This window comes from Bombus fervidus, chromosome 6 (assembly GCF_041682495.2).
Source record: "Bombus fervidus isolate BK054 chromosome 6, iyBomFerv1, whole genome shotgun sequence".
NCBI classification, from domain to species: domain Eukaryota; kingdom Metazoa; phylum Arthropoda; class Insecta; order Hymenoptera; family Apidae; genus Bombus; species Bombus fervidus.
The window spans coordinates 18,732,763-18,758,082 of record NC_091522.1 but is presented as its reverse complement, the minus strand read 5'-3'; the positions used below and the strand labels follow the sequence as shown (position 1 = coordinate 18,758,082).

Sequence of the window (25,320 nt, the reverse complement as noted above, 5' to 3'; positions counted from 1 at the left end):
ATACTATCAATCCGGCGTAGTAAATACACAATATTATCGAGTTCTCGATGTTCTCACCTTTAAATAATCGCTAATGATCGGAGAATATTATATATATCGCACAAACAACAATTTTTTTTTTTTCTTCTTTTTTTCGCGAAAGCATTGTAATGTCCACCCATTTCACAATATCGTTGCAAAAGTCAATGAACGAGCTGCTTAAACAACTGAGAAGCAGTTCTTACGGCCGTAATTTATGTACAGGGAAATCATCTTTGAATTTATGCATTCGTGGAAAAAATAAATCAACATAAAAATCCATTCGCACGTATGAAAAATATTCATAAAACAATGCGCGATGATGGTCTCTTGGAGATACTATGCAAATCATTGACAAACTTGCTCGTCGAATACGATATCGAACATAACACTGTGTTTGATAAATCCGAGAAACGCGGCCCACATACTCAAATTCGTTACGATCACTATATTCATTTATATAAACACTATTATCATTACTTTGTCTTGTTAATAACAGCTGCATACTCCCACTTATTACTCGCCTCGTTTCCCCCTCCTGAAAACTTTCATCTTATAACATTTCCCGATGAGCGTCTTGTTTCTTCAATTTCCTTTAGATCATTCGAGTTCCATCATCGTCAATATATATTAAAGGCACGTTTGATTCGTTTAACAAACATGTACCTACAAATAACGATCAATACAAGTAAAAATGTCAACGAACGATTTTGTGGAGAATCCTCGCATTCGTCAAAAAGTTGATAATGACATGTTTCTCTGTGCATTCAGATCGGCGGATGTTTTTAAGATACATGAACTCCAGATGTCTCAAGATATTTTCCCAGATAACATAGAATGTCGAAAATTATTTTCGCATATCTGAATCTCATTGCAAATCATTTGTCTGACCAACTGATTGAATTTATATGTTTTAAATAGATCGATTGAGAAGGACGTCGAAGCAACGAATTCCAATCGAGTATTATCGATACTAGCTAAGGTCACTTGCCCATGCTGGCATTTGCTGGCAGAGTCGCGGATCGTTGTTGCACCGATAAATATGGCTTCAAGGTGGATCTCGTAGACTCTCTGAAATATGTAAATCGTTATCGATGAAATTCGACTTGTGGAAGATCGTGACTATCGCATTTACCAAGAAATATCACGAGTATAGACTAATATAAAAAGAAAAAAAAAAAAAAAAGAAATAAGCTTCAGAAGCAAAATAACAGTTTTTATCTATAAGAGCTAGTAGTTGTAAATGTTAAAGCCCCATTTCAATAAAAAAAAAAAAGCATTGAAATTCATGGTGATTTTGTTGATCCGTTTTTTTAGAATTACAAAGTTTACTTTTAAAATTTTTAGACTTTCTATTTAGGATCAATTTATAATAATGTTTTCTTCTGTACTCTTTAAATGACAAACGTTTTATCAATAATCACATTAAACAATTTGCTATTAAAAGTAAACTCTGAACGTGTCAATTTTCATTACTATCTAACAGTTTTGCCGTGCATAATGTCAAATGTATTTTGTCATTCTGCATATCGTATTTCGTAATTATTATCATGCAATCTTTGGAGAAGAAAAAAGCTATACGGTTATACGAATTCTCTCATTACAACATAAAAATAATTTCGCAACTGAAAATCTTAAGCTGCTGCTCGATTATAGGTTATGATTTTCTACTTGTTAAAGTATCGTGAAGTTCCATTAAAAAGAAAATATAAACAAGATATTATAATGAGTATATATGTACATAAAAAATATATTTGCATCTTAATTTATAATATTCTCAAAATAATTTTCATGCATTATGAATCTTATCAATTTATAACTTCTGCTAATACTAAACAAAGTTAAAACAATGCATAATCATCATATATTTACTTATTGAAGGGTATGTATATATTGAAACTAGCAGCGAGATCAATAGAAATAAAATGAACAATCATTCTCGGCGAAAAAATGTGCTAATGTTTAAGCGCATGCAAATGACAATTGAATCGAATCAACTAACAATATCCTATTCTAGTTTTAAACAAACTCAAACAGAAACCAACATATCAATAACCGCAATAATAATAATCGGAACAAATAAAGCTTATATTGCTTCGATCTATCGAACAATATGTATATATAATTTCGATTTTGAACAAAGCAATTATGTCGGTTTTTAAATTTTTCAAAAGTTGGAATGATTACAAAACACGCTTAATAAGATTACCTAAAGTCTTCATAACACATTTTCAAATTTCAAAACTGCTTTATATCAGTATCTATATATCTATATTTATATCTGTGTGTGTGTGTGTGTGTGTGTGTGTGCGTGTGCATGTGTGTGTGTGTGTGTGTGTGTGTGTGTGTGTGTGTGTGTGTGTGTGTGTGTGTGTGTGTGTGTGTGTGTGTGTGTGTGTGTGTGTGTGTGTGTGTGTGTGTGTGTGTGTGTGTGTGTGTGTGTGTGTACATAGAAATAAATAGATAGATAGATAGATAGATAGATAGATAGATTAAAGCAATCTGAAACATAATCAATAATGGCATTCCATTATATAATTTCTTGTTTCTAGAACAATGATATCTTCTAAGCGCACTGCACTTACGAAACGCTGCCAACGATGTCTTTTTTGTATTTTCATGTTCGTTGAAAATGCGATTCTGTATATAGATATGGGAGTGCAAGAAAAATCAAACGACTCTAACCTCGCTACACCCAATCATGCGATGCCACAATACAAGAGAGCTACTTAGTCTCCGGTTACGTTGAGTCGCACCGCTACGCTACCTTGGCGAGACACGTTGCCCCGTGCCATCGACGTGCGAGTTTGCTTTGTAGCCACATTTTTGTACACGTCTAGACAGTCTTGCGACCCAATATTTCTGTTCGTCAGGACTACCAGCCAATATTAATAATTCACGAGCACTGTTTGGATCATAGTGTAATTTGCAGGGTGCTATGGCATCTTCCTTTTTGTCCAAATGCTCCTTATGAACTTTTATACGACACCCTGTACACGCGCAATAACAATTTCATTACATATTTTGTTATAAGTAATTTTTTATTTTATGGAGCAGATTTTTTATTTTGCTTGTTGACCAAAGAAAACGGATCATGTCACATCGTTATGAATTTAATAAAATTTATTGCAAAAGATAGTTTTGTAAATCTCTTCAAAATATAATTAGAAACAACGAGTCGCGAGCAATAACACATCACCTCACGAATGAGCAAAGATTTGAAAATGATATGTTTAAAGCAAGGAAGTAATTATAAAAACATAAAAATTCGTTGAACGAAACATTGTTTCGTACTTACTTCGGCACTCGAGAGCTGGTGGCGGTCGAAACATATGCCACAATTGTTTTGAGCATACCTCGCAAGTAGTCGGCATATGATACGATATTGACACAAATTCGTGACCTTTTAACGATTGCGTGCCTGGTTTGTCCGTAAGTTGCGGCAGTTCCACTCCAGGCAATGTGTTTCCTTCATCACCAGGACGTCTTGCTTCGCCTTCACCAGCATATAATAACTAAACAAGAAAAGAAAAAATGTAATTAAGTATATCATTCGATAAGTAGGGAACCAATTATTCAACATATTATTTACCTGAAAAATTCTCGGAATATCTTTGGCATCAGCTCGGATGACATCACCCTGAGTAACAGATCTAACGTGGAAGACTTTATTTAGGTCCAATATCAAGACTGGATCGGCATTTAATTTATCATTTTCACTATTATAAAATATTATTTTCTTCGAAGAGACAACAACGTATTGTTTTTTCCATCCATGCCTTTTGATGTTCTGTTTATTTGGCACATTTAACCAACCTTCCAATCGCATGGTTCCATGTTCCGATAAAACAGAATCTTCTCCGTCGTTTTCAACGGACGAAACGCTAGCGGTTTCTGAGTTGAGCGAAGCAATTTTCATTTGTAAAGTTTCTATTTCGGAATCTTTCGAATCGAGTTCCATTTGTAACCTCAATTTCGCTTGATTTTCTTCCACTAATTGTGCCTATAGAAATATAATGATGCTAGAGATAATATATAAATATTTGTAAAAATAAAATGACGTTTAGTATTTTACTTACTTGTAAATCTTGCAAATCTTTTTGCCATTTAGCTGTTAACTGTCCGTATTTTTCTCTCTCTTGAGTAAGCTCTTGTTGTAAACGCCTGCAATCTTTTTCCTTCTTTCTTAAATCTGCTGCAGAAGCTTTATTCTTGGATTTACCACTTGAAGACAAATCTTTCCTGTTCATAATCTCTGCTAACTTATTAACTGCTTGTTGTTTCAATAATTGCTCAGTTTTCAATTTACTGCTCAATTTTTCTATTTCTTCACCATTAGACTGTGCTTTAGAAAGTTGATCTTGCAATTCTTTAAACCGTTTATTTAAATCTTCCTTTTCTTTAACATACTGATCAACATTTTTCTTAAGTTCACCTTCACTATCCTTAAGCCGATTTATAATTTGTTCTTTTGCATTCAATTCTTGGTGATGTTTGGCTACTCCATCTTTATATTCTAATTCCTTCATTGTTCGTTCCTTTTCGAGGTCTGCGACAGTTTCTTCAGCTATTGATCTTGCCAAAGCTTCACTATCACCTCTCGCTAGAGATAATTGCAACTGATGCACTAAAGAGCTACGTTCTTCTTCTAATTCTTGTTGTAAACGTATTTTTTCATCAAGTTCTTCCCGAAGTTCTTGCGTCTGTGTTTTATAAAGTGTCTGGAAATAATACATTAAAATTTATAATAAATATATCAAAAGAAAATAATAGCTTTTCCGCTGATAGTTTGTTGAGATGTTAATTTACCGAAAAATAAGCTTCTGCTTCTAATTGTTCTTGTAATTCCTTAGTTTGTAGTTGATCCACATTTCTTTGAGTTTTCAAGTGATGTAATTCATCCTCTATTTGACGTTTTGCTTCTCTTAGCTGAGCAACTTCGCCAGCTAATTGTTGTTCCCTGGCACGTAATCGTCCTGCTTCGGACGACTGCTGTGCTAAGTCAGTCTGCAGAATGTTTCTTTTCTGCTGTTCTTGTTCGACCTGACCTTGTAGCACTTTTACCTTTTCAACTTCTTGCCTGTGTTCTCCTTCCAGTTTCTGTAATCGCTGTTGAATCTGTCGATAATCCACAGAGAGCATAGAGGTTTGCCTTTCCTTTTCTTGTGCAAGTAATTCAGCACGTTGCCTCCCACTTTTTTCTTCATTTAATTTTGCTTGTAATGCTGTTAATGTTACATTAATACATGTATAAGGATAACTCACAATAAATTGACAAATTTAAGTATAAAGGAGTAGCGTACATACTGTAAATAGAAATACCATCGAGCGCGAGCATTCCGAAATTTGAAAAATTGCAATTAGTGATAAAGTGGGTTAAGGATAAAACAAAATAATTATATATGGAGATGCAGTTATAGGATAAATAGGTGTATGAATGAAATGCAATTTTTAAAAAATCAAAATTTTTAGAACATGCATGATGTTTAAAATATATTATGATATACGTATTCTACAATTTATTACATTTAACATAAATACGAAAAAATATTTATATTAGCCTAAAATGAGTATGATTATGATGTATGTAAATGAGTATAAGTATGATGATTTTTTCTCACCCTGACATGCTACATCGGTATAAAAATATAGACTTTTAAATACCTTAATATTATAATTATTAAGTACAAATGTAAATAAAATTACCTTTAACTACTTCTAAGTTAGCTTCCTCTTTGGATAGTATCCGTGAACGTTCCGTTTCTTGATGGGCTACCACTTCCTGATTATACCTAGCTTGCGCAGCTTTTAATTCAAGAGTTAAACTTGCTGCTTCTTTTTCCAATGCTGAGATTTTTTCAGTTAGTTGTCTGTTATCCATGATTACTTTCTCCTCTTTTTCTCGACTGTGTTCGAGTTCGACATGAAGAGCAGAGAGTCGGCTTTCTAATTCAGCAGTTAACGATGAGGCTTGTGATCGAGAACTACGCTCTTTCGACAATTGTCCCTGCGAAATTATGTATAAAAATATAAGTTTATGTTTGAAAATGAGTATTTCTAATCAATTCCTTTTTTTTTTTTTCTTTTTTTTTTCTTTTTTTTTCCCCCTAACATAAACACTTACTTGTAATGTAGCCACTTCTTGCTGTAAATTATCTCGTTGCACTTGTAATTTCGCTCTTTCCACTTGTAGTTCATTTGCCATTTGTTCTGCAGCTTGACGAGCAACAGTAATCTCAGTAGCTTGTTTCCGTAACCTCGTTACCATTTCTGTTTCTCTTTCCAATTTCGATTGCATTTCTTTAATTTGTTTTTCTAAACTTGTTACACGTTCAGAAGTTTGTTGTGAATTACTTGCATCACGTGCTCGTTTCGTCTGCTCTTCATCATACTTCTTTTTCAACTCCACAATTAATGACTCCGCTTTTCTACGCGACTCAGTTTCATGCTCCACCCTACGTTGTGCTTCTTTATAATTATGCCTCAACAAAGTCAATTCTTTGTCCGCTCTACCTATTTCTTCACGCAATTCGGTTTCCCGGCGTGTCATAGCTTCTAACCGTGTTGTTAAAGCTTTCTGCCTTGATTCTAAAGATTCTACCTGTCTCTTTTCTTTATCCAATAAGTTTTCTAATTGAGAAATTTTAATATCATCGCTTGTACCATTATTGATATGATTTTCTAATCCATCTACCGACTCCTTGCCGTTAGAAGCCATTAATTGATAATCTTCTGAATATGTAAAACCAATAAAAGGTAAATGGTTTCCAGAAAATGCTTTTGGTATTGGAAAACTTTCCTCTGGTCCATCTTCTTTATCGACATCCTCAAAATTGCTAGTATCATCATCGCCGGAAAGTTCTGGCACGACAGGAGGCACACATTCTCGTAAATTTTCAAATGTCCACTGATCGTTTTTAAAGAAAGGATGATTTTTTATTTCTTCCACGCCATTTCTACCCAAACGTTTAGTTCTATCCGTAAGAAAACCACATATCAAATTCTTGGCAGAATGAGAAATATCAACTTCTTGTGGAAAATGTAGTGAATTTCTATGATCCATAATTTTTGAATATGTTCCAACTAATGAATCTGCATAAAACGGAGTATCACCAACAAGCATTTCATATAAAAATACACCAACTGACCACCAATCACATTCTCTTCCATATACACCTTCACCACCTTGAGACTGAAGCACCTCAGGTGATATATAATCAGGTGTACCTACTGCAGTATCAGATCGAACAAGACCATCCTAAGAGACATATAAGATAAGATATTTTTATATAATGTTACATTGTTAGAAATTTGATAGAAAATGCTACAAAAAATATACATACGGCATCCATTCTCATACAAGTGCCAAAATCTGCAAGTTTTAAATGACCATACTTATCAAGTAACATATTATCTGGCTTTACATCTCTATGAACAAATCCCATAAGATGTATTGCATCTAATGCAAGCACCACTTCTGCACAATAAAATTTTGCCCATTTTTCTGGCACGTCATAATTTGACATTAAATTCACTAAATCACCACCTGGCATGTAATCCATCACCATGTAAAGATATTTTTGATCTTGAAATGCAAAATGAAGTTGAACTATCCACTGAGAATTGGCATGTGCCATTATATCACGTTCTTCCCAAAAAAAGGCTGAATCTGATCGTTTGATCTGTAGAATACACAAAAATAAACTGTGCAGTATACACATAAATTATCCATTTGCGATTTATACATGTCTTACCATTTCAAATTTACTGAGTAATTTCATAGCATATACTTTCTGTGTAGATTTATGTCTTACTAATTGTACTTCACCAAATGAACCACGACCTATCACTTTTATTAGGGTAAAGTCATCTGTACGCATTCGCATTTTACAAATATCTTGAGCTACTGAGTCATCTGAAAGTATAAATAACTTTTATTACATCTTTTCCTTGAAAAATTAATATTAGCATCACAACATCAATAAATATATTAACATGTTTCATTTAGTTATATCTGATTTATTTACTCCTCTGTATCTATTACATAAGATGAATTGTCGTATTATTACATTAACATATTATTCTAACACATAGCGATTTGCTTATTGATAATAAAATGCCCAACTTTTCTGAAATATACACTTTATACTAAATTAATGAAGTATCTGTTACTCTGTATTTTAGTAACTGCACTATTTAATAAGAATATTTTCCATAACGATAGAAAGGTTAAGTACTTACATCTATTCATATATGCTTCTATGTTTTTCATACGTTTTACGCTGGGATGATCACAATCTGCCACCAGGGCCTGAACTGTATCCAACAAGCAATCAATGTTTGTGATACTTCTTGGATCCTTTACACGTTCCTCCAGCACCCTCAGGCGCCTGCGCCTGTCTTCATCTCGTACTACATCCATCTCTCCTATTAAAATCTAGGAATAATTTCCTTCAAAAATGTAATATTTTTTTGATGCATCAAAGACAATACAAAGCAAAAGGCTACATATAGTATAAGCACAATTTATGCACTGTTGCAATACTGGATGGGCAGTCCATGTTTCCTGAAACAAAATTATATATATACATATAAATGTATATAAATAAATAAATATATATATATATTTATGTTTATATATAAATGTATATAAATGTTAATATATAATCATTATTGTCATATTATTGAAAAAAGATTTACATAAAATATAGATAACTTTTTTCACTCCACAAATGAAATAACCAAATCTATATTTAAATAATACCATATATAAATATAGCTTTAAATAATATAAAGATATGATTATCGATAAGTTTAAAATATTTTAATTTGTGCATTGTATTTATAATACTAGTCGTGTGCACCCATGTAACAAGATAAAAATTACAATATTATAAAATCAAATAAATGGATTTAGAATTAAAGTAATATACAGCGAAAGATTAATAAAATTATTAATTCCATGTGTACCTTTTACTAGAAGGACAAGTTAATTAAATAACACAATTTAAAAGGTATACAAATTTGTGAGAGAATAGATACAACAGAATATAATATATGATGACTCAACATGATTTATGTGTCAAGAACATTAAGAAACAGTGATTACTGAACAGTATGAAAACAAAACATATATTTAATTATTTAGAAAAATAGGGTATCTCAGACTAACGTTTATTTAAATATTTTGCACTGAAATTCATCATTAACTTGCAAACAAAATTTTACCAGTTCATCTTGTCATTTTCACAAAGAAACTTTTATAAAATAAAAATGCAAATTGTAGAAATCGTTAAACAAATGCGAATTTAATATTTGCATTTCAATATTTCAATGAAAATTAAAAAATTCAAAAAATAACAAATCAAAGAAGTCTGTTAGGAAGCTTGCAGAAATAAGGTGGATCCCGTGCAGGTACTTCTGAATCCGTCATGAAGGATTTTCTAAATATTCCGTATTTTTCATTATCGATTAATTAATGTCAGAAGAAAATTCACTATAACGTACCTAATATCACGAATACCGTATCCAGTACTTCGTCTAACTGAATAAAAATACTATAAAATACATTATTTTTCTACGTAAATTGGTTGCGATTGCACACAGCTGAGCCGTGTATGCGCCATTGAGAAAATTCACAACGGTCATCAAAGCCAATGAAAGCTCGGGGAAAACGTAGAGTAATTCGCTTCTCAATTCATGTACAATGATCGAGGGGAATTTTCCAATTTTATTCGAGAACTCTGTCACCTACTTCAGATGTGAAATCTCACATTATTCAATTTGAAAATATAACAGTATTTTCAATGAGATTTTTGGTTATTTTCACTCTACTTGACACCGTTTAAACAATTTCGTTGTTTCAAAATTGGCAACATAAAAGTCACCCTTTCTTCATACATATATATTTATTTGAATCAAATAAAACTTCGAAAGTTTCACGAATTAATGAAAACTACGTCAAAAGTCGTTGAGACAGAACATCAACGACTTCGGAAAAACGATATAATAAATTGCAGGCATAACCAAGATGGCGTAGTATTCGACGCACTAACTGAGATACAGGTTTTTGCACTTGTACTGTCTGCTTATAATTTAGAATTTCTTTAGTTAACCTGAATATTGTTTTCAGGATTGTAGTTCTGAACAAATTGCGTGATCTAAATCTGTATGATACGCATCACGCAGTTCTATAATATGGAAAAATTCTTAGTTTTCCCGCGCGTATTTTGATGCTCATTGAACACTTTAACGGATTTTTTTTAGCACCATTTATATCATATTTTGTATTTATAGCGATAATACATATCACAAATAGATAGGTACGTATGGTCATCAAACCTAATACGTCAAAGTATTGCTCTTGCAATATTTAGATCCTTTTTTTGTAATTGATTCTTCTTTTATCCTTTTTTTATTCTTACCTTTATTATTGCAGTTTTAGTCAACGTATAATTACGTGGTCGTATTTAATCTCATATTCTGAATTCTGTAGAAATGGATCTGCCTTGTGATTGGCAGACCAACAAACAAAAACTTTCAGAACGCAGTCAATATTTATTAGAGACAGGACAATGGTCTGACTGCAAATTTGTAGTTGGGCAAGAACCCCATCAACAAACATTAAAGGGACATAAATTATTTTTAGCTATGTCTAGCCCTGTCTTTGAAGCTATGTTTTTTGGGGGTATGGCAGAAAAAAATGACCTGATACCTATTCGAGATGTTCAACCAGAAGCTTTTAAAGCTCTTTTAGAATACATATATACAGATCGAGTTGATTTAAGTTCTTTTGAACTAGCCTGTGAATTATATTATTGTGCCAAAAAATATATGCTTCCTCCTTTGGTAAAAGAATGTACAAAGTATCTATGTTTTGACCTGTCTCCAAAAACAGCTTGCAGAGCATATGAATTTGCTAGATTATTTGATGAGCATGTACTGATGGAAAAGTGTCTTCAAATCATTTGCACAAAGACAAATGAAATTTTAAAAGAACCTAATTGGGAAGAAGTTGAATTAGAAACACTGTTGACAGTGCTAGAACAAGAAGATTTACAAATAAACTCTGAAGTGGAATTATTTAATGCAGTGGAACGTTGGGCAAAAGCTGAATGCACAAGAAAATCTCTTGATCCTAATGATGGAAAGTCTTTAAAGTCAGTAATTGGTAATGCATTATCAAAAATTAGATTTTTAAGTTTAAGTGCTCAGGAATTTGCAGAAGGGCCAGGAATGTCACCGTTACTTACTCAAGATGAAACTTTTGCAATACTCATGAACACACTATGCACTGGAAATAAAGCACCTATGCCTGAAGGATTTTCAACTAATTCACACAGTAGAGTTAACATATATAAACCTCCAATTACACGTACAAATTGTTCCCTTGTAAGTTGGATAGATATTGCATGATAGCTTTTAGATTTTAACTATTCTTCATGAGATTTCATTTTGTAGAGGTTTAAGCCAGTTAATCCATGTTATAACTCATTTATGTCACATTGCTGGTCTTTACCAACATCTAGCAGTACATTACGAAATACACCACCAACAGTAATTGATAGTGGAGTAAGAAAGAATGCTGAAAATTTATCTGTAATTGAAGGTGGTATACAAGAGGGATTAAAATATTATTGTCTAAGATCTGTTATTCGATTAACAGAATGTCTTAATGCAAATGTGTTGGACTGTTCCATGACCTTTAGTGTAGACAAAAATATTTATGTATTAGGTGTACAAGTACCTACACAGATGACTGAAGTAGTAAGTTAAATAATATCGGAGACAAACACAATGTTCGGACTTTACATTAACAGCTATATACTATTTTTATTACAGACGAATGACTTGAATTATCCTCTTAGTAGTACTTCATATACCGAAATTTTGTATGCTCATCTTCTCGATTCCGATAATACACGATTAACTTACACGCACTTTACGACAAAAGTAAAAATTAATACCCTTGTGGAAATTACGTTTAATCGACCTGTTTATATTCAAAAGAATAAGGTATATATTCAAATAATAATTTTAAGCATACTAGAATGAAAATCTGTAAGTACTTGTGAAAATCATTTTTACTTTTTTCAACTATAGGTTTATCGAGTTGGGGTAGTTTTTAATACACTTGGGTGGTATCCAATTGGACTTTGTACCCAAGATATGACCTGTGATTCTGTATCCTTCTCATTCGGTGTCGGTAATAGTGCGGATAATGTGCGAGATGGTCTCATTCGGTCTATAGTTTTTACATACAATGATAACATGTAATAAGAATAATAAAATTGGCTGGCGTAAAAATTAATTTAAATACGTATATTAAATTTTAATAACAAAACAGTATGTTTTATTCTGTTTTATACTATTGATGTATTATTGTGTCTCTCAAATTATGTCGGTGCTATTATTAAAAATTGTACAAAGATATATTCACATACATTGGTTCTAGTTATAATGAAAGTCAAATTTGTATAAAACTATTCTTTTAATTTGTATATATAGAAATATTAATGTTTATTCTATAAACAGAAAAGTCTGAATTTTACAATTTAAATTTTAAATCAGTGGACTACACATTAATACAATATATGTATGTTTTTGTTTATTATTCTAACATTAGTATTATTGTATTAAATTATAACTTTTAAGGAATTGTTACTGTACAAAAGAATGTTATAAAAAATTTGAATATAAAAACATGATTATGCTAATAATATATAAAACATGTTTCTTTTGTATTATGTTTGATTTAATTTTATATGTATACATAGCAGAACTGATTATATTCCTTTTATCTGAATTGTTTAACTTTCTTTTAATATTCTAGAGTATTATTGATTTATATAATACACAGCGTGTCCATAAATATCTTGTAAACAATGGATGATACAAAAAATTTACCTTACAATGATTTTGGAAAGCCTTGTGAAGGTAATGGTTGTATTCCTAAGTAGGAACTATATTTTTTTATTCCATATTCTTATAGCCGACAGCAAAACATTTTCTACTACTTGTATTTTTTGCACTATCGAGATATTAATTCTTAAGGAGGATGGAGAGTTGTATTCTTTTCAAAGATATCCACATAAAAGGACAAGCGACTAGTAATAGTATTTTTCATTCTAGTAATAGTATTTAGTACACACATACAATCGGCTCTTTTTAGTTAATTATTATTTTGTATATAATTTTAGCAATCTCCCCATGGTATACAATGGATAACGCCAATGTAGCCGGCATATCAAGTTTGAGATCTAACATTTGAATAGTGATTCATGCAAAAAGTACAAGCAATGGTCTTTTGAAAAGGTTTGGATGTCGGTTACAAAGATATGAAACAGAAAGATATGGTTCCCATTTAAAAATATAATTTCAAGGACATTGCAAGATGGAATGAATATCAGTATGATACGCCCCCCTCAAAATCGAACAACGTACAATATTTGTTTCAAGTATGTTTCGACATCCATAGTTTTCAAAATATTCGAAATAAGGAAATTGAAAATTTAAGGAAATGTATTTTCAGATAAAACGGACACATTGTATATAATGTAAATATAATTTATCTTAAATATATAACTGTTTATTTTTCTATATAGTTTTCATAACACAATTATATGATAATTATAAGTATTAAAGTTTATATCATTATATTTATTTGTTTATATTTATATTTACTTATTATATACATATAATAAGAGGGAATTTTATAAAATGTAATCAGTCTATATAGTTTATCATATACTTTTCGTTATGTAAAAAAGTAAGGAGAATAATACATCTAGATATGTGAATTAAACTTGTACCTTGAACATTTGAACAATGTTCTTACAATTATTAAAATTTGTTCTTTATAATATCAACATACAATGTATATATAAGTGATACATTAAATAACTTTTGATACAAGCAGATAACAATTTTATAAATGTATACTTAAAAAAAACTTTACATCTTTGATTGTCTATTATGTTTTATGTATAATAAAATCCCATGTGTCTTTCCATCTGAACTTTAAAACTTCCTTGGCACTTAAATGAGTTGTGCCATAACTAAGTATAATAAATTTTTTAAATACATAAATAATAAAGGTCATCCATACGATAGTACAGAACTTTAATGTATATATCAAAAAATTGTGCTGATATCGAACTCTGGAAATTAAAAAAACTGAGTTAAATTTTATAAGCGTGTTTCAAAAAATGAATAAATTATAAGTGATAAATCATGCAACTGGAACAGGTGGTCCTTTTCTTGAAAGAAACACTTTCTTTTTCTAATAAAATATTAATTTCAAAATATTTTACGACATATTATACATATATGTATAATATAATGTAATTTTTCGATCTCCTAATCCTAGTATCTTGAACGTTAAGAAACATCAACTTATGCTCCCACTAAAAAATCACTATATACAATTACAGATGCACCATTGTATCGACAATTATTATTGTTACGACGATCTTTTTACTAATTATTATTGAAAAAGTTTCCAGTTACATAAGATCCTTTTTGTATATAATCTTCTAACATACCTAATTATGTAATATAAATGTTCTATTGTTGCTGCTGTAAGCAGTAGTTTAAAAATAAATGCTGGTAAATAATGATGAAGAAATAGAGTTCTTTCAACAAATATAAAAGGCAAAAAATGTAATAAATATCCAGCTAACAACATGCTTCCAACATTAACAAATTTCTTCCACTCTTCATATGCAATATCAAAACACATTCGTTTCCGTCTTAATATATAAAATATTAAAAGAGATGAATAGACAATTACACATGCTGTTCCAGAATACCAAATTGCTATATTCCCTAATAAATGCACTTGAGCCTGTCATAAAAGTATACATATATGTGTATATATATTTAACTACATTAATATTAATAAGTAATAATGAATATTATTGAATTGTAATAAAATCAGATAATTTGTTTAGAAAAACATATTTCAATACATATTTACATTACTGTCATTAGAAACCCAATATGCAATTCCTCTAGACATTAATGGCCAATCTAAAGGATCACTAGAATACATATGACTGTTTTGTCCTTCTTGACCGCTGAAAAGCATTTTTATCTGCAATTCTACAAATTTCTCCCAAAAGCTCAAAGTAGTAGCTTGTAATGGAATCATTTCAGCATTAATTAATTCTCTTTCTCTTTGCTTCTGATCTTCACTTTTAGTATATCTATGCTCTTCAACATTCCATATGGAGTCTGTTTGGTCTACTAATCTATCTGCCACTACTTCATGCTGGTTGAAACCCCAGTCAGGCAATTGCCTTCCACTAAATTTTAGTGCATAATCTGTATTTACATGTATTAATCGAATCTGACTTTGAATCGCATGCCAAACATCACCAGTATTATCTTTGTTAGTAACCTCGACTTTCCAAAAATTTTGAGCAGGCATAGATACATTGTAATCAATATAACAAGACACTTCTTGACTCTGAGGTGTCATTGGGGCAGCAACATCATGTGAATTTAAAGCTCGACTTGTAATTCCATGCACTAATTGTATTATATCTCCGTGTTTTATTGGTTCACTAGGTTTTGTAACAACCAAATCATTTCGCTCTGGTTTTTTCACAATCCACCAATTGTTGACATCTTTAAATGAGTAACATGTAACTTGTTGTTGGTGAGAACTGCCTCTTCCATCTGGATATCTTAATGGATACATATGACTATGACTATGAAGCCAACAAGCTCTTCCATATGTATGTCTCAAGGTAATCTGTGATCCATGCGTAACTTCTAAAGGTTGGCCTTTTGTAATGCTAGCAAGACCACCATCTAGACTTGCTTGAAAAGCACTTGTCATTACTGAATCGTGTGGTCCAGCTTTAGAGAGTATTGTTAAATGTATATAAAATACAGTCAAGTAAACAGTACAAATAACACTTAATATTATCAATATTCTTATCATAAGGTGAATGCATAATATTGTGTTAGATAAAGTTTTTCTTGGTATTAGATTCCAATAATCATAAGCAATTAAAAATAATGCAAGGATCAATGAATATAATCCAACATATTTTACACTGAAAAAAATTTATATTAAATTTATGTTAATAACCTTGGTTATAGAAATATTTACATAATATTTTTAAAGCTTTACCATAATGCACATGTTAAATTAGTAATGCCCAGAATTAACCATATCCACCAAGATAAACATGTTAGTCGATCCATTACTTTTCTGAATTTGATAATACATATCAGTCCAAATAATGAAAACTGCATTAGAATGCTTTCCATTAAAATAAATCTAGATTGTGTTAACAAAGCATTGTCTGAAACAATAATACAAAAATATATAACTAACACAATATAAATATGTATATGTATTATATATTCTGTAATAAAAATATAATATGATAAATTACCGAATAATAACAAAATTCCCGCCAAAACAGCAGTCCATTGTTTTAAACCTAATTCTAAAATCAGATGATAGGCTGTCGGAATTAATAGACTGCCGCATAATGCCGGTACTAATCGTAATGCGAACAAAGGGACAATATCTGCGTAAGGGCTTCCTATCCTGTCAAATTTAAATTGACCATCGAAATCAGCTAAATACGCTACTGCAGAAATAAGTTGTTTTCCCAAAGGAGGATGTGAGTCAAAAAAAAATGTTCTTTTCATGTAAAGTCCTATATATTTTCCATAATGCAATTCATCAAACCTGTTTTAAATACATCAATAATTATTATGATATTTTAATTGAAAAATATGGGCAAATACTTAAATTTCTGCACAAAATTCCATAGTTTATATACAAACTTTTAATTTAAGAAAATTGAAATTTGTTATATTTATAAATACATCTCTAATTTATATTATATATAAAACGTATATATCATGATGTATTATTACGTGTATTCTATGTATAATATATATATATATATATATATATATATTAACGGTTAGAAAATAACTTTATTTTATACTTTCATTAATATAAAAAATAACTTACACTATACTCCGTGGTTCTTCTAAACGATAAAATCGAGTAACAATTCCACTTACTAATAAAATAACTGAAATTAAATCAACTTCGAGACTGATTTTAATTCGAGTTTTTAGCGTTTCCAGTGTCTTAAACTTTTCAATTACATTTGAAACAATTTCTTCGTCTTTCTATTAAAAAAGAAAACTAATTGTGCTGTATGTGGGTATGTGTATACAGGCTATGTTAGCTTAAATATACAAAATGTGTAAATATATGCATTTAAATTCACTAAAATTTGGAAAGAAGATAAATATATATAAATATTCAATGATAAAGAATAAGTTTGAATTGGTAGTTAAAAATATCAAGTAAAAAACTAACGAGCTAAAGATATAAAAAAGATTTCAAGGAAAATTAGAAGTTATCTTTTAATTATTTAATTATTTAATTATTTACCTACCTCCTCTTGTTCGACAACATTTTCGACACAATTGGTAGAAATATATTCATAATCAAACTTGGCGCTTTGCACCTGCGATTGCTTGTTATCTAATGTCCTTCGCCTTCGACGAACTATCATTGCACAAATTTGCTACTGTTTCGAAAAAATCAAGAGTCGTTACTGGGCCACTACTTGATGTCTAATGTCGACCCACGTCATCAATGGAGAAATAGATTGCACACATAAATTTCTGCTTATAAAAATTTCAATCTCCGGAAAAGTGATATCCCAATTTCTTTATTATTAAGTAGAGGAAGTGTTAAACATTACGATAAAATATTAAAAACAGAATTAATATAAGTGACCATCAGGCTTAAGGTATACGATATAATATACATGTAAGATAACGGTACTATCTACCTCCGACAATCCCTTTGAAAATCCTTTCTCCGTATCGCATGGTAGTTTTGTACAGTATATACATATACGTCATTTTATTTATAAGGTACGAAAGTTTCTTTAAAAAATTTAAAAATATTTTGTGTGATTTCAAAACTGTTTAATATACGATATTCAATATTTTATATCATCTGGTATTTAACAAATTATAATACTAATTTTCCATCATTTCCGAAATATATTGCATTGTTTTTATAATTATTAGATATAGTGTGTTTATATTTATATATTCGTATTGTAGATTGAGACATGGACAATGATAAAATTTGTTGTCCCATCTGTTCTAAAGAATTTTCTTCTGTAATAATAGAGAATCATGTCAGTAAATGTTTATTCCTAAATGAATCAGCAAGCAAAGAATCTTCATCATCCTTTAAAGATGGAAGTCCTGCAAGGAAGTATATGAAATTAAGTAATACCAAAGTTAAAAAGAACGATGTAGGATTAGTAAATAATACAACTAAAACGGTATCATCAGTAATAAATATAGATTCTCAAAGTCCAAAGACATCAATTAATAATAATGTACTTATCTTTTTTCCTTTTATAAAAAAGAGAAGAATATTAAAATAGAAAGTTGTTAATAATAATAATTTCCAGACAGATAAAGAAATTACAAAGTTATTTGGGAATGATCATATACCTCTTGCCGAACGTATGAGACCTATAACACTTTCAGGGTATGTTGGTCAATTGCATGTTCTTGGACCATCTACTGTTTTATATCAATTGTTAAATAAGTCTGAAATACCAAATATAATTTTATGGGGTCCACCTGGTTGTGGAAAGGTATACTGAAATAATTTTATTATACATAATCTACTAATTTTTATATTTTAATAAAATTGATGTAACAAAATTTTATTTATATAAATGTATATATATATATATATATAGGTTTATTTAATTACAGACGTCTTTGGCAAATGTTATAGCTTACATATGTAAGAATAAGTCAAATGGTAAAATGAGATATGTTAAGTTATCTGCTGCAATGGCTGGTGTAAATGAAGTAAAAGAAGTAATCACTATAGCTTCTAATGAGTTAAAATTTAACAGACGTACAGTGGTTTTCATGGATGAAATACATCGTTTTAATAAAATTCAGCAAGATGTATTTTTACCACATGTTGAATCTGGTATCATTACGCTAATTGGTGCAACAACAGAAAATCCTTCTTTCAGCTTAAATTCGGCACTTTTGAGTCGTTGTAGAGTCATTGTTTTGGAGAAATTGAACATATCTAATTTAATGTCTATATTAAATCGAGCAGTGTCTTCACTAGAGGGAACAGTATATAGCTCAAATAAGAAATTGGAAAGTGCAAATCAAATACCAAAATTTATTATAGATGAACCGACCATAGAATGGCTAGCAGAAACTTGTGATGGTGACGCGCGTATAGCATTAAGTGGACTAGAATTAGCAGTTCAATATAAAATACAGAGCAATGAAGAATTTTTACAAAATGGTCCTGTTACCATAACATTAGATAATATTAAAGAAGGCCTTAAGAAAACTCATATGTTATATGACAAGAGAGGTGACCAACATTATGATATGATTTCAGCTCTACATAAATCTGTTAGAGCAAGTGATGAAAATGCTTCTCTTTATTGGTTAACAAGAATGATATTAGGTGGTGAAGATCCAGTTTACATTGCACGAAGATTAGTTAGAATGGCATGTGAAGATATTGGTTTAGAAGATCCAAAAGCACTTGGTAACATTAATCATTCATAAGACTAATTATCTATATTATCTGGAGTCTTATGCTATATTATATGATTATTTGGGAAATAATTTCCAGGAATTGCTGTACATACAATGCATAGTTGCAAGATGATAGGAATGCCTGAATGTGATGTCCTTTTAGCACAGTGTACAACATATTTAGCAAGAGCACCAAAGTCTAGATTAATGGAAGATGCACTCAGAGCTGCTCAAAGAGTAATAGCTGAACATAAAGGACCTCAGCCTGGAGTACCTTTATATTTAAGAAATGCTCCAACAAAGCTTATGAAGAATCTAGGTAATCATTACATATTGCTTATCATCATTAAGAATCGTGTGTAATGAAATTTAAGACCATTAAAAAGCATTTTCTTAATAATATATAATATATTATATAAATTTTATTTTAGGATATAGCAAAGGTTACAATATGAAACATAAAGATGAATCAGGAATGAATTATTTACCAGAAGGACTAGAAAATGTAAACTTTTTTGATTACCATAAGAATTATATGACATAAATATAAACTTGAATAAAATTGAATGAAAGATTGGTTACAATATATTTATAATATTGAAGAGTACAGAATAATAATATTGCATACATATTAATTATCCAGATACAGATTTAAGTAAGAAGACTATACTAGTTATCAAAATGCAAATCTAATAGTTTTAATATACATTTTGTAGTCGAAGCAAAATTATTTCAATAAAAACAGGAAGACAATACAAGTGTATTTTCGTCCAGTCGCGGGGAGACAGTCGCGTTATAGCGCGTCAACGGGAGTCGTAAATTCCCGCTACGATTGCACGAATCGACACCACGAATTGGACGATCCCCTTATTTCTTGTGGGAGAATAAAGGATGATTGGGTTGGAATATAACTGGACTTCACAGTTATATTATATATGTATTTATTTATACTGGATTACAGACCGTGTTTGGAAAGCGTGTTGATGAACCCGAAGGTTGCTAGGCGTGGTTGTTAGAGAGGCAAGAACTTGACTGACTTATGTCGCATATCACTTATGGAGGAAAGCTCGGTGAGGGGTGTGCCCTTCTGAACTAGGAACGCGGATTCGTTATTTACGCTTTTCGGTAGAAAAGTGAGGGTAACGATCCGCGATGCCCATTGGATATTACCAATGTTAATAAATCAAATACGAGGGAACAGTCCTCGGCAAATATGACTCACGGGTGTTTATGTCTTTGGGAAAAACCCGTTATCTCGCTGGGCAAACCTCCGCTTTCTCCGTAATGAGTGTGAGCATGCAATAAACCTAATCCTTTTTTGGGACCACTCATAGACCAAATATGTATAAAGAATACAATTTTATTGCTAACAGATGTGGGCTATGGTGGTTCCTTGGGTTTATTGCAGGTCAGTGTGACGATGTGCGGGCCTCGGAGGCCTGACCATAAGGGACGTCGCAGGTACTGACTAACAATAAGCTTAATTTGATTTCATTTCATTTATTTAAGATTTATGATAGATTTTAACTGTTAAACATATATGAACATTCATTTGTTTAAATCGGACCAACGCTATAAAATTAATGACGATGTCGAATCGATGTCGAAACTGAAGCTATTTTATAAAATACCTGAAAATACGGTTTTTGGACTGGCACTATTTTTCATCTTACTGACTCAATTACTTCACTGTTACTATGTACTTAACATTTTTTCCATATAATAGTTTTATTGTTAGCAGGCATGTCAATAACATTTATTAACTTAATACCATTCTTTTCTGCTAATGCCTTCAGATCATTAATATCTCTCAGGCCCCAGTTTGAATCTTGAAGCTTCAACGATTTATTGAAATTAACGTTACTTTCTGGCGTTATTTTTCCGTCTATAGCATAAGGTCCATATGTAAATAAAATACCATCATCCTTTAACAATTTACCCGCATTATTAAATAAGCCAACACAACACTGATAAGGTGAAATGTGTATCATATTTGCATTATATATATAATCAATATTGGCTTCTTTAAAGATATTATTACCCCAAGTATGAAAATCTGTTGTGATATCTATCTTTAAAGGGTCTTTCACGTTTATAAGTCCATTTGTATGAGCTGCAATACTTTCGAATAGCCTTGATTCATATTCTGAAGGGTAAAATGAAATTTGAGGAAAACGAGTAGCAAAATGGGCTATATGTTGTCCAGAACCAGATGCAATTTCCAAAAAAGTTTTATCTGGACTATGCTGAATATATTTTTGAAGAACTGACAAAATTGGATTTTTGTTACGTTCAGCTGCAGGATAAATTAGCATTTTGGCAGCCATTATTCTGGACCTTAAATTAGAATCTAACATATTATTTGCCACCTAAATTTATTTAATTCTTATTATCTTATTTATTTATTTTATTGAATTTAACAATTATTTCCTTATTTTCTTTATTAGTATTTAAATATTAAATATGGTCTGTTCTTTTGTACACTATCTTTTAATATCATTTTCATAACTAATTGTTTAAAAGTTACTTTAAAAAAAAGAAAAAGAAGCGAATATAAATCTTACCTGTGATTAACAGCACAATGAATAATTGCATTCGTATCTAGTTACTGCACTCATATTAATATTTTACCTGAAAAATTTAAGTGTAAATCTTACGATTTTTTTGCCACAAAAATGATATATACTATTTAAAATTATGGTGTAAAATATAATACATATCAGCAATGTCTATTAAATTTAAGCTTCATATAAATTAATTTACATTTATTATATTTTGGTGTGTTATAATTGTATTGATCTTTATATTATATTATGCTTAATATAATACAATGAAACAAGCATTCGTAATGAAGTAAAAACTAATTTATGCAAATATATATTTCTATTATGTTTATTTAGTAACAATGTCTAGAATGTATATCAAAAGTACAATAATACATGATCATTTATATGTTTTATTAATTGAGTATTTTTCACATTTCTTGAACTATTTACGCTAAATTGAATCAAGTAACATATAACTTGTTTAATTGACAGAGCATTAATGACTCCTTTTATCATTGTTCCCCTTGGCTTTACTCAATTTTTCTTGATTTCCTTTATTCTTCATTGAACTTGGTATATATACAGAATGTCCTGTCTTTTTCAAATGTTCAAATAATTTATTTTTACTAGGAAATTCAAGTTTACACATAGCACAACAATTTGCTAAATCTGGCATTTCAATGCTTTGTGATCCATTCCTATTTTTACCTCCACTTTCTTTTTCTAAAGATTTTCTTTTTGCACCTTTAACCTTCTTACTTTTAGATTTCTCATTAGTTGCAGTGTTTGTTTCTAAATTATTAGGTAATAATTCTCTTTCATCTATTTCTTTGATTATTTCTTCCTCACATTTCCTTATTTCATCGTTGGACAATTTTTGATTATTCTCAACAACTTTATTTAATATTGTTTGCTTGTGTCGCTGTTTTTTGCGTTGTTTTTTTGATAACAAAATATCTTCATTGATATTTAGATCTTCGTCACTAATTTGTTCTACTACTGGATTCTGAACATTCTTTTTCTGTTTTTTCTTTTTTTGTTTCTTAGATCGCACAATTTCTTTATTTTCTTGGTCGGAAATAAGCTCATCTTCAGAAGTTGTATATTCATTATTAGATTTCAGTACTTTAGGTGACACGCGAAGGAAATCGTCCATCTGAGATTTAGATTCTTCTGGATAGCACATTGTTCCTTCTCGTTTTGCAAAATCCTTAAATTCTTCATCATCTGATATTAATTCTGCCTCTGAAGTTTCTTTTTCAGCACTACTTTTATTCTCCATATTGTTTTGAACAGGATTTAATAAAAAATCAGGAATTTGTGAATCTGTTGCTAGTTTTTTCTCACATTGTGAGATTGATTCAGAATTAACATCATTTTCTTGAACATTTCCAAATTTGTTACCTTCTTTAATCATAGATAGTTTTATCATTGCAATATTATCTTTATGTCTTTTAGAGTTTTCATGATTTTCAAATGCTTTATGTGTTTTAAATATTTTATTGCAAGCTACACAATATAGAGAATTATCACCTATCGCATTTTCATCATCCATGTCTCCTTCAGAAGATAAATCTTCTCCAAATTCTTGATCAAGATTAGCTTCAATATTTTTCAGCTCGGCCTCTATGTTTGAAGATGTTGACCACTCTGATACTTTATGTTCTTTTAATTGTTTTTGTCTTTCTAATAATTGCTGTCTTCTTCGTTCCTCTACCTTTTTCAAATTTTCTTTTGCATGTTCACTAAGCTTAACTATATGAGCCTGTACTCGTTTATCACGTTTACGTATAAATGCAACTAAATTTCTTACTTGTTCGTTTCTTTCTTTCTTAGCTTTGTCTCGAACTTTCTTATTTTCTTTTTCAATAAGACGTGCGACTCTTCTATTAGGAGCATCTCTAATATCATAAGGATCTAACCATGCAAATGATCTTTTTGTGTTATAACTTTGCCAATAAGCATAAAATTTATGAACAATTTCTTTATATGAACTTTGTGAATCTCCAAATCCTGGAATTTCTTCATCTAAATCACTTTCTTTTGCAAATTCTATGTCCTCAACTGCTAATTTTTCAAATACATTACGATAAATAGTATAAAATCCTTTTTCATCGTCTCCATAACCCTTGAAACAAGTAGTTGAGAAATATTGAAAGAGATCAATAGAGTCATCCTTATAATCTCCATCAATACCACCTTTTAAAATAGCTTCACGATGGTTATCATACCAGGTACGTTCATGAGGATCACTTAATATTTCCCAAGCTTGTTGAACAAGCTGAAACTGTTCCTTTGCTTCTTCTGGATTATTTAAATTTTTGTCTGGATGCCACTTTAAAGCTAGTTTTCTGTAAGCCTTTTTTAAGTCATCATTGGAAGCATTTTGTGGTACCCCTAATATCTCATAGTGACACTTCATTGTAGCAATGACTAATATTTCTTATCTTCAATATTACAAATTGTAATTTCGCAATATAAAATTATGTGAATTATACACTACAAGAGGAAGTGTACTTCTATTCGTTTACTGATAGTCTCTATTATTATATTTTATATCGTATACGACGTAAAAAGTATTTATATCAATAGATCTAAATACTATTATATCTTACCGAATGTTTCTTAATGCTTATTTACGCTTGAATTTTTGCTTTATGCTTGAATAATGTCCGTATTTATTAAGAATCATAAAATGATACTAGATAGTTCTTTTTACAAGAATATTATATATTTCTACATACGTACAAAATATGTATATATGAGGTTATCTTCACTTCGAAACACTTGTCACGTTTATCTCAAGACTGACCGACATTTTTAAATTACACAGGTATATATAAGTACGTATATTTATATAGTACGATGGAACCCCGCTAGGGGTAACCATCCACATGCTATATTTTATTTATTTATTTTTTTATTTTTTATTTTTTTTTATTCTTTTAATCTCTAAGCTATAATATTTTACCAAATGTCCTTCTGGACAAATTGTAAAAATTTACCAATTAATCAATAAAAAAAAAATATTTATATTATAGTAAACTTTAAATAATCGGATAAGAAGAAAATTTTTTAAGTAATATGAATTCAATTAAATATCAATATGATTTTATTTTTAAGTAATGATATATCTTTTTTGTTATCATATTGTTAACGAATA

At 30.3% G+C, this 25,320-nt stretch overlaps 6 protein-coding genes and 1 long non-coding RNA gene across 10 annotated transcripts in view; 4 read left to right on the top strand and 3 right to left on the bottom strand.

Annotated features, from left to right (window-relative positions):
- Schip1 (Schwannomin interacting protein 1) overlaps positions 1-1,066 on the top strand; it is a 41,369-nt gene extending 40,303 nt beyond the window's left edge. The window contains exon 13 of the mRNA XM_072005287.1: positions 940-1,066. Within this exon, the coding sequence (XP_071861388.1) occupies positions 940-948 (9 nt within the window). The 3' untranslated portion in view covers positions 949-1,066. The remainder of the gene's footprint in view (positions 1-939) is intronic.
- The window catches only part of Rock2 (Rho-associated, coiled-coil containing protein kinase 2), a 12,406-nt gene extending 2,399 nt beyond the window's left edge, over positions 1-10,007 (bottom strand). The window contains exons 1-12 of one of the 2 annotated variants that reach the window (XR_011800052.1): positions 9,526-10,007; positions 8,260-8,584; positions 7,773-7,933; positions 7,362-7,700; positions 6,143-7,276; positions 5,725-6,025; positions 4,828-5,243; positions 4,098-4,739; positions 3,611-4,021; positions 3,317-3,533; positions 2,704-3,008; positions 1-1,089 (exon numbers count right to left, since the gene is read on the bottom strand). The exon at positions 1-1,089 is cut by the window's left edge and continues 2,399 nt beyond it. Coding sequence is in view for 1 of the 2 variants with exons in the window: in XM_072005285.1 (XP_071861386.1) it covers positions 1,002-1,089; positions 2,786-3,008; positions 3,317-3,533; positions 3,611-4,021; positions 4,098-4,739; positions 4,828-5,243; positions 5,725-6,025; positions 6,143-7,276; positions 7,362-7,700; positions 7,773-7,933; positions 8,260-8,440 (4,113 nt within the window). In the remaining variant the exon portion in view is untranslated. The remainder of the gene's footprint in view (positions 1,090-2,703; positions 3,009-3,316; positions 3,534-3,610; positions 4,022-4,097; positions 4,740-4,827; positions 5,244-5,724; positions 6,026-6,142; positions 7,277-7,361; positions 7,701-7,772; positions 7,934-8,259; positions 8,585-9,525) is intronic. The other variant, XM_072005285.1, reaches the window with a different exon arrangement.
- LOC139988188 (uncharacterized) lies at positions 2,202-3,156 on the top strand. The gene is made up of 2 exons (XR_011800053.1): positions 2,202-2,311; positions 2,472-3,156. It is a non-coding gene; the product is annotated as an uncharacterized lncRNA (long non-coding RNA).
- Positions 10,008-10,076: 69 nt separating the features above from the next.
- Positions 10,077-13,247, top strand: LOC139988185 (BTB/POZ domain-containing protein 1). The gene is made up of 5 exons (XM_072005294.1): positions 10,077-10,340; positions 10,457-11,409; positions 11,479-11,784; positions 11,860-12,033; positions 12,121-13,247. Exons 2-5 carry the CDS (start codon positions 10,516-10,518, stop codon positions 12,292-12,294), a joined length of 1,548 nt encoding a protein of 515 aa, XP_071861395.1. The 5' UTR covers positions 10,077-10,340; positions 10,457-10,515; the 3' UTR covers positions 12,295-13,247.
- Positions 13,248-13,848: 601 nt separating this feature from the next.
- Positions 13,849-24,661, bottom strand: LOC139988632 (uncharacterized). Its single transcript, XM_072006281.1, has 12 exons — positions 22,662-24,661; positions 20,834-20,924; positions 19,022-19,179; positions 18,838-18,934; positions 18,649-18,691; positions 17,457-17,588; positions 17,021-17,184; positions 16,428-16,729; positions 16,160-16,334; positions 14,996-16,082; positions 14,562-14,863; positions 13,849-14,177 (listed from the first exon to the last, which is right to left on the bottom strand). The coding sequence occupies exons 1-12, from the start codon at positions 24,577-24,579 to the stop codon at positions 13,991-13,993; spliced, it is 4,656 nt and encodes a 1,551-aa protein (XP_071862382.1). The 5' UTR covers positions 24,580-24,661; the 3' UTR covers positions 13,849-13,990.
- LOC139988184 (ATPase WRNIP1) lies at positions 17,605-20,369 on the top strand. The gene is made up of 6 exons (XM_072005293.1): positions 17,605-17,816; positions 18,139-18,422; positions 18,498-18,686; positions 18,811-19,621; positions 19,709-19,930; positions 20,043-20,369. Exons 2-6 carry the CDS (start codon positions 18,147-18,149, stop codon positions 20,153-20,155), a joined length of 1,611 nt encoding a protein of 536 aa, XP_071861394.1. The 5' UTR covers positions 17,605-17,816; positions 18,139-18,146; the 3' UTR covers positions 20,156-20,369.
- LOC139988186 (methyltransferase-like 26) lies at positions 21,268-24,994 on the bottom strand. 3 transcript variants are annotated; one of them, XM_072005298.1, is made up of 3 exons: positions 24,906-24,994; positions 22,176-22,242; positions 21,268-21,948 (listed from the first exon to the last, which is right to left on the bottom strand). In XM_072005298.1, exon 3 carries the CDS (start codon positions 21,936-21,938, stop codon positions 21,315-21,317), a length of 624 nt encoding a protein of 207 aa, XP_071861399.1. In that variant the 5' UTR covers positions 21,939-21,948; positions 22,176-22,242; positions 24,906-24,994; the 3' UTR covers positions 21,268-21,314. The 3 variants fall into 3 exon arrangements, with proteins under 3 accessions (XP_071861399.1, XP_071861398.1, XP_071861397.1); XM_072005297.1 differs by lacking the exon at positions 24,906-24,994 and adding an exon at positions 24,773-24,877; XM_072005296.1 differs by lacking the exons at positions 22,176-22,242; positions 24,906-24,994 and having other exon boundaries at positions 21,268-22,148.
- Between the last annotated feature and the right edge of the window lie 326 nt (positions 24,995-25,320).

Bases quoted from the DNA above. Each gene is read 5' to 3' on its own strand.
- LOC139988632 (XM_072006281.1), bottom strand. From the start codon at position 24,579: ATGAAGTGTCACTATGAGATATTAGGGGTACCACAAAATGCTTCCAAT. The intron at 20,925-22,661 runs GTCATTAATGCT...GTCCCAAAAAAG, and splicing joins GGGGAACAATGATAAAAGGA to GATTAGGTTTATTGCATGCT. The intron at 16,730-17,020 runs GTAAGTTATTTT...TATTTAAAACAG, and splicing joins GAAGAACCACGGAGTATAGT to GTTTGATGAATTGCATTATG.
- LOC139988185 (XM_072005294.1), top strand. From the start codon at position 10,516: ATGGATCTGCCTTGTGATTGGCAGACCAACAAACAAAAACTTTCAGAA. The intron at 11,410-11,478 runs GTAAGTTGGATA...TTCATTTTGTAG, and splicing joins CACGTACAAATTGTTCCCTT to AGGTTTAAGCCAGTTAATCC. The intron at 11,785-11,859 runs GTAAGTTAAATA...TTTTTATTACAG, and splicing joins CTACACAGATGACTGAAGTA to ACGAATGACTTGAATTATCC.
- LOC139988184 (XM_072005293.1), top strand. From the start codon at position 18,147: ATGGACAATGATAAAATTTGTTGTCCCATCTGTTCTAAAGAATTTTCT. The intron at 19,622-19,708 runs GTAACATTAATC...AATAATTTCCAG, and splicing joins AGAAGATCCAAAAGCACTTG to GAATTGCTGTACATACAATG. The intron at 19,931-20,042 runs GTAATCATTACA...ATTTTATTTTAG, and splicing joins AAAGCTTATGAAGAATCTAG to GATATAGCAAAGGTTACAAT.
- LOC139988186 (XM_072005296.1), bottom strand. From the start codon at position 21,968: ATGTTAGATTCTAATTTAAGGTCCAGAATAATGGCTGCCAAAATGCTA.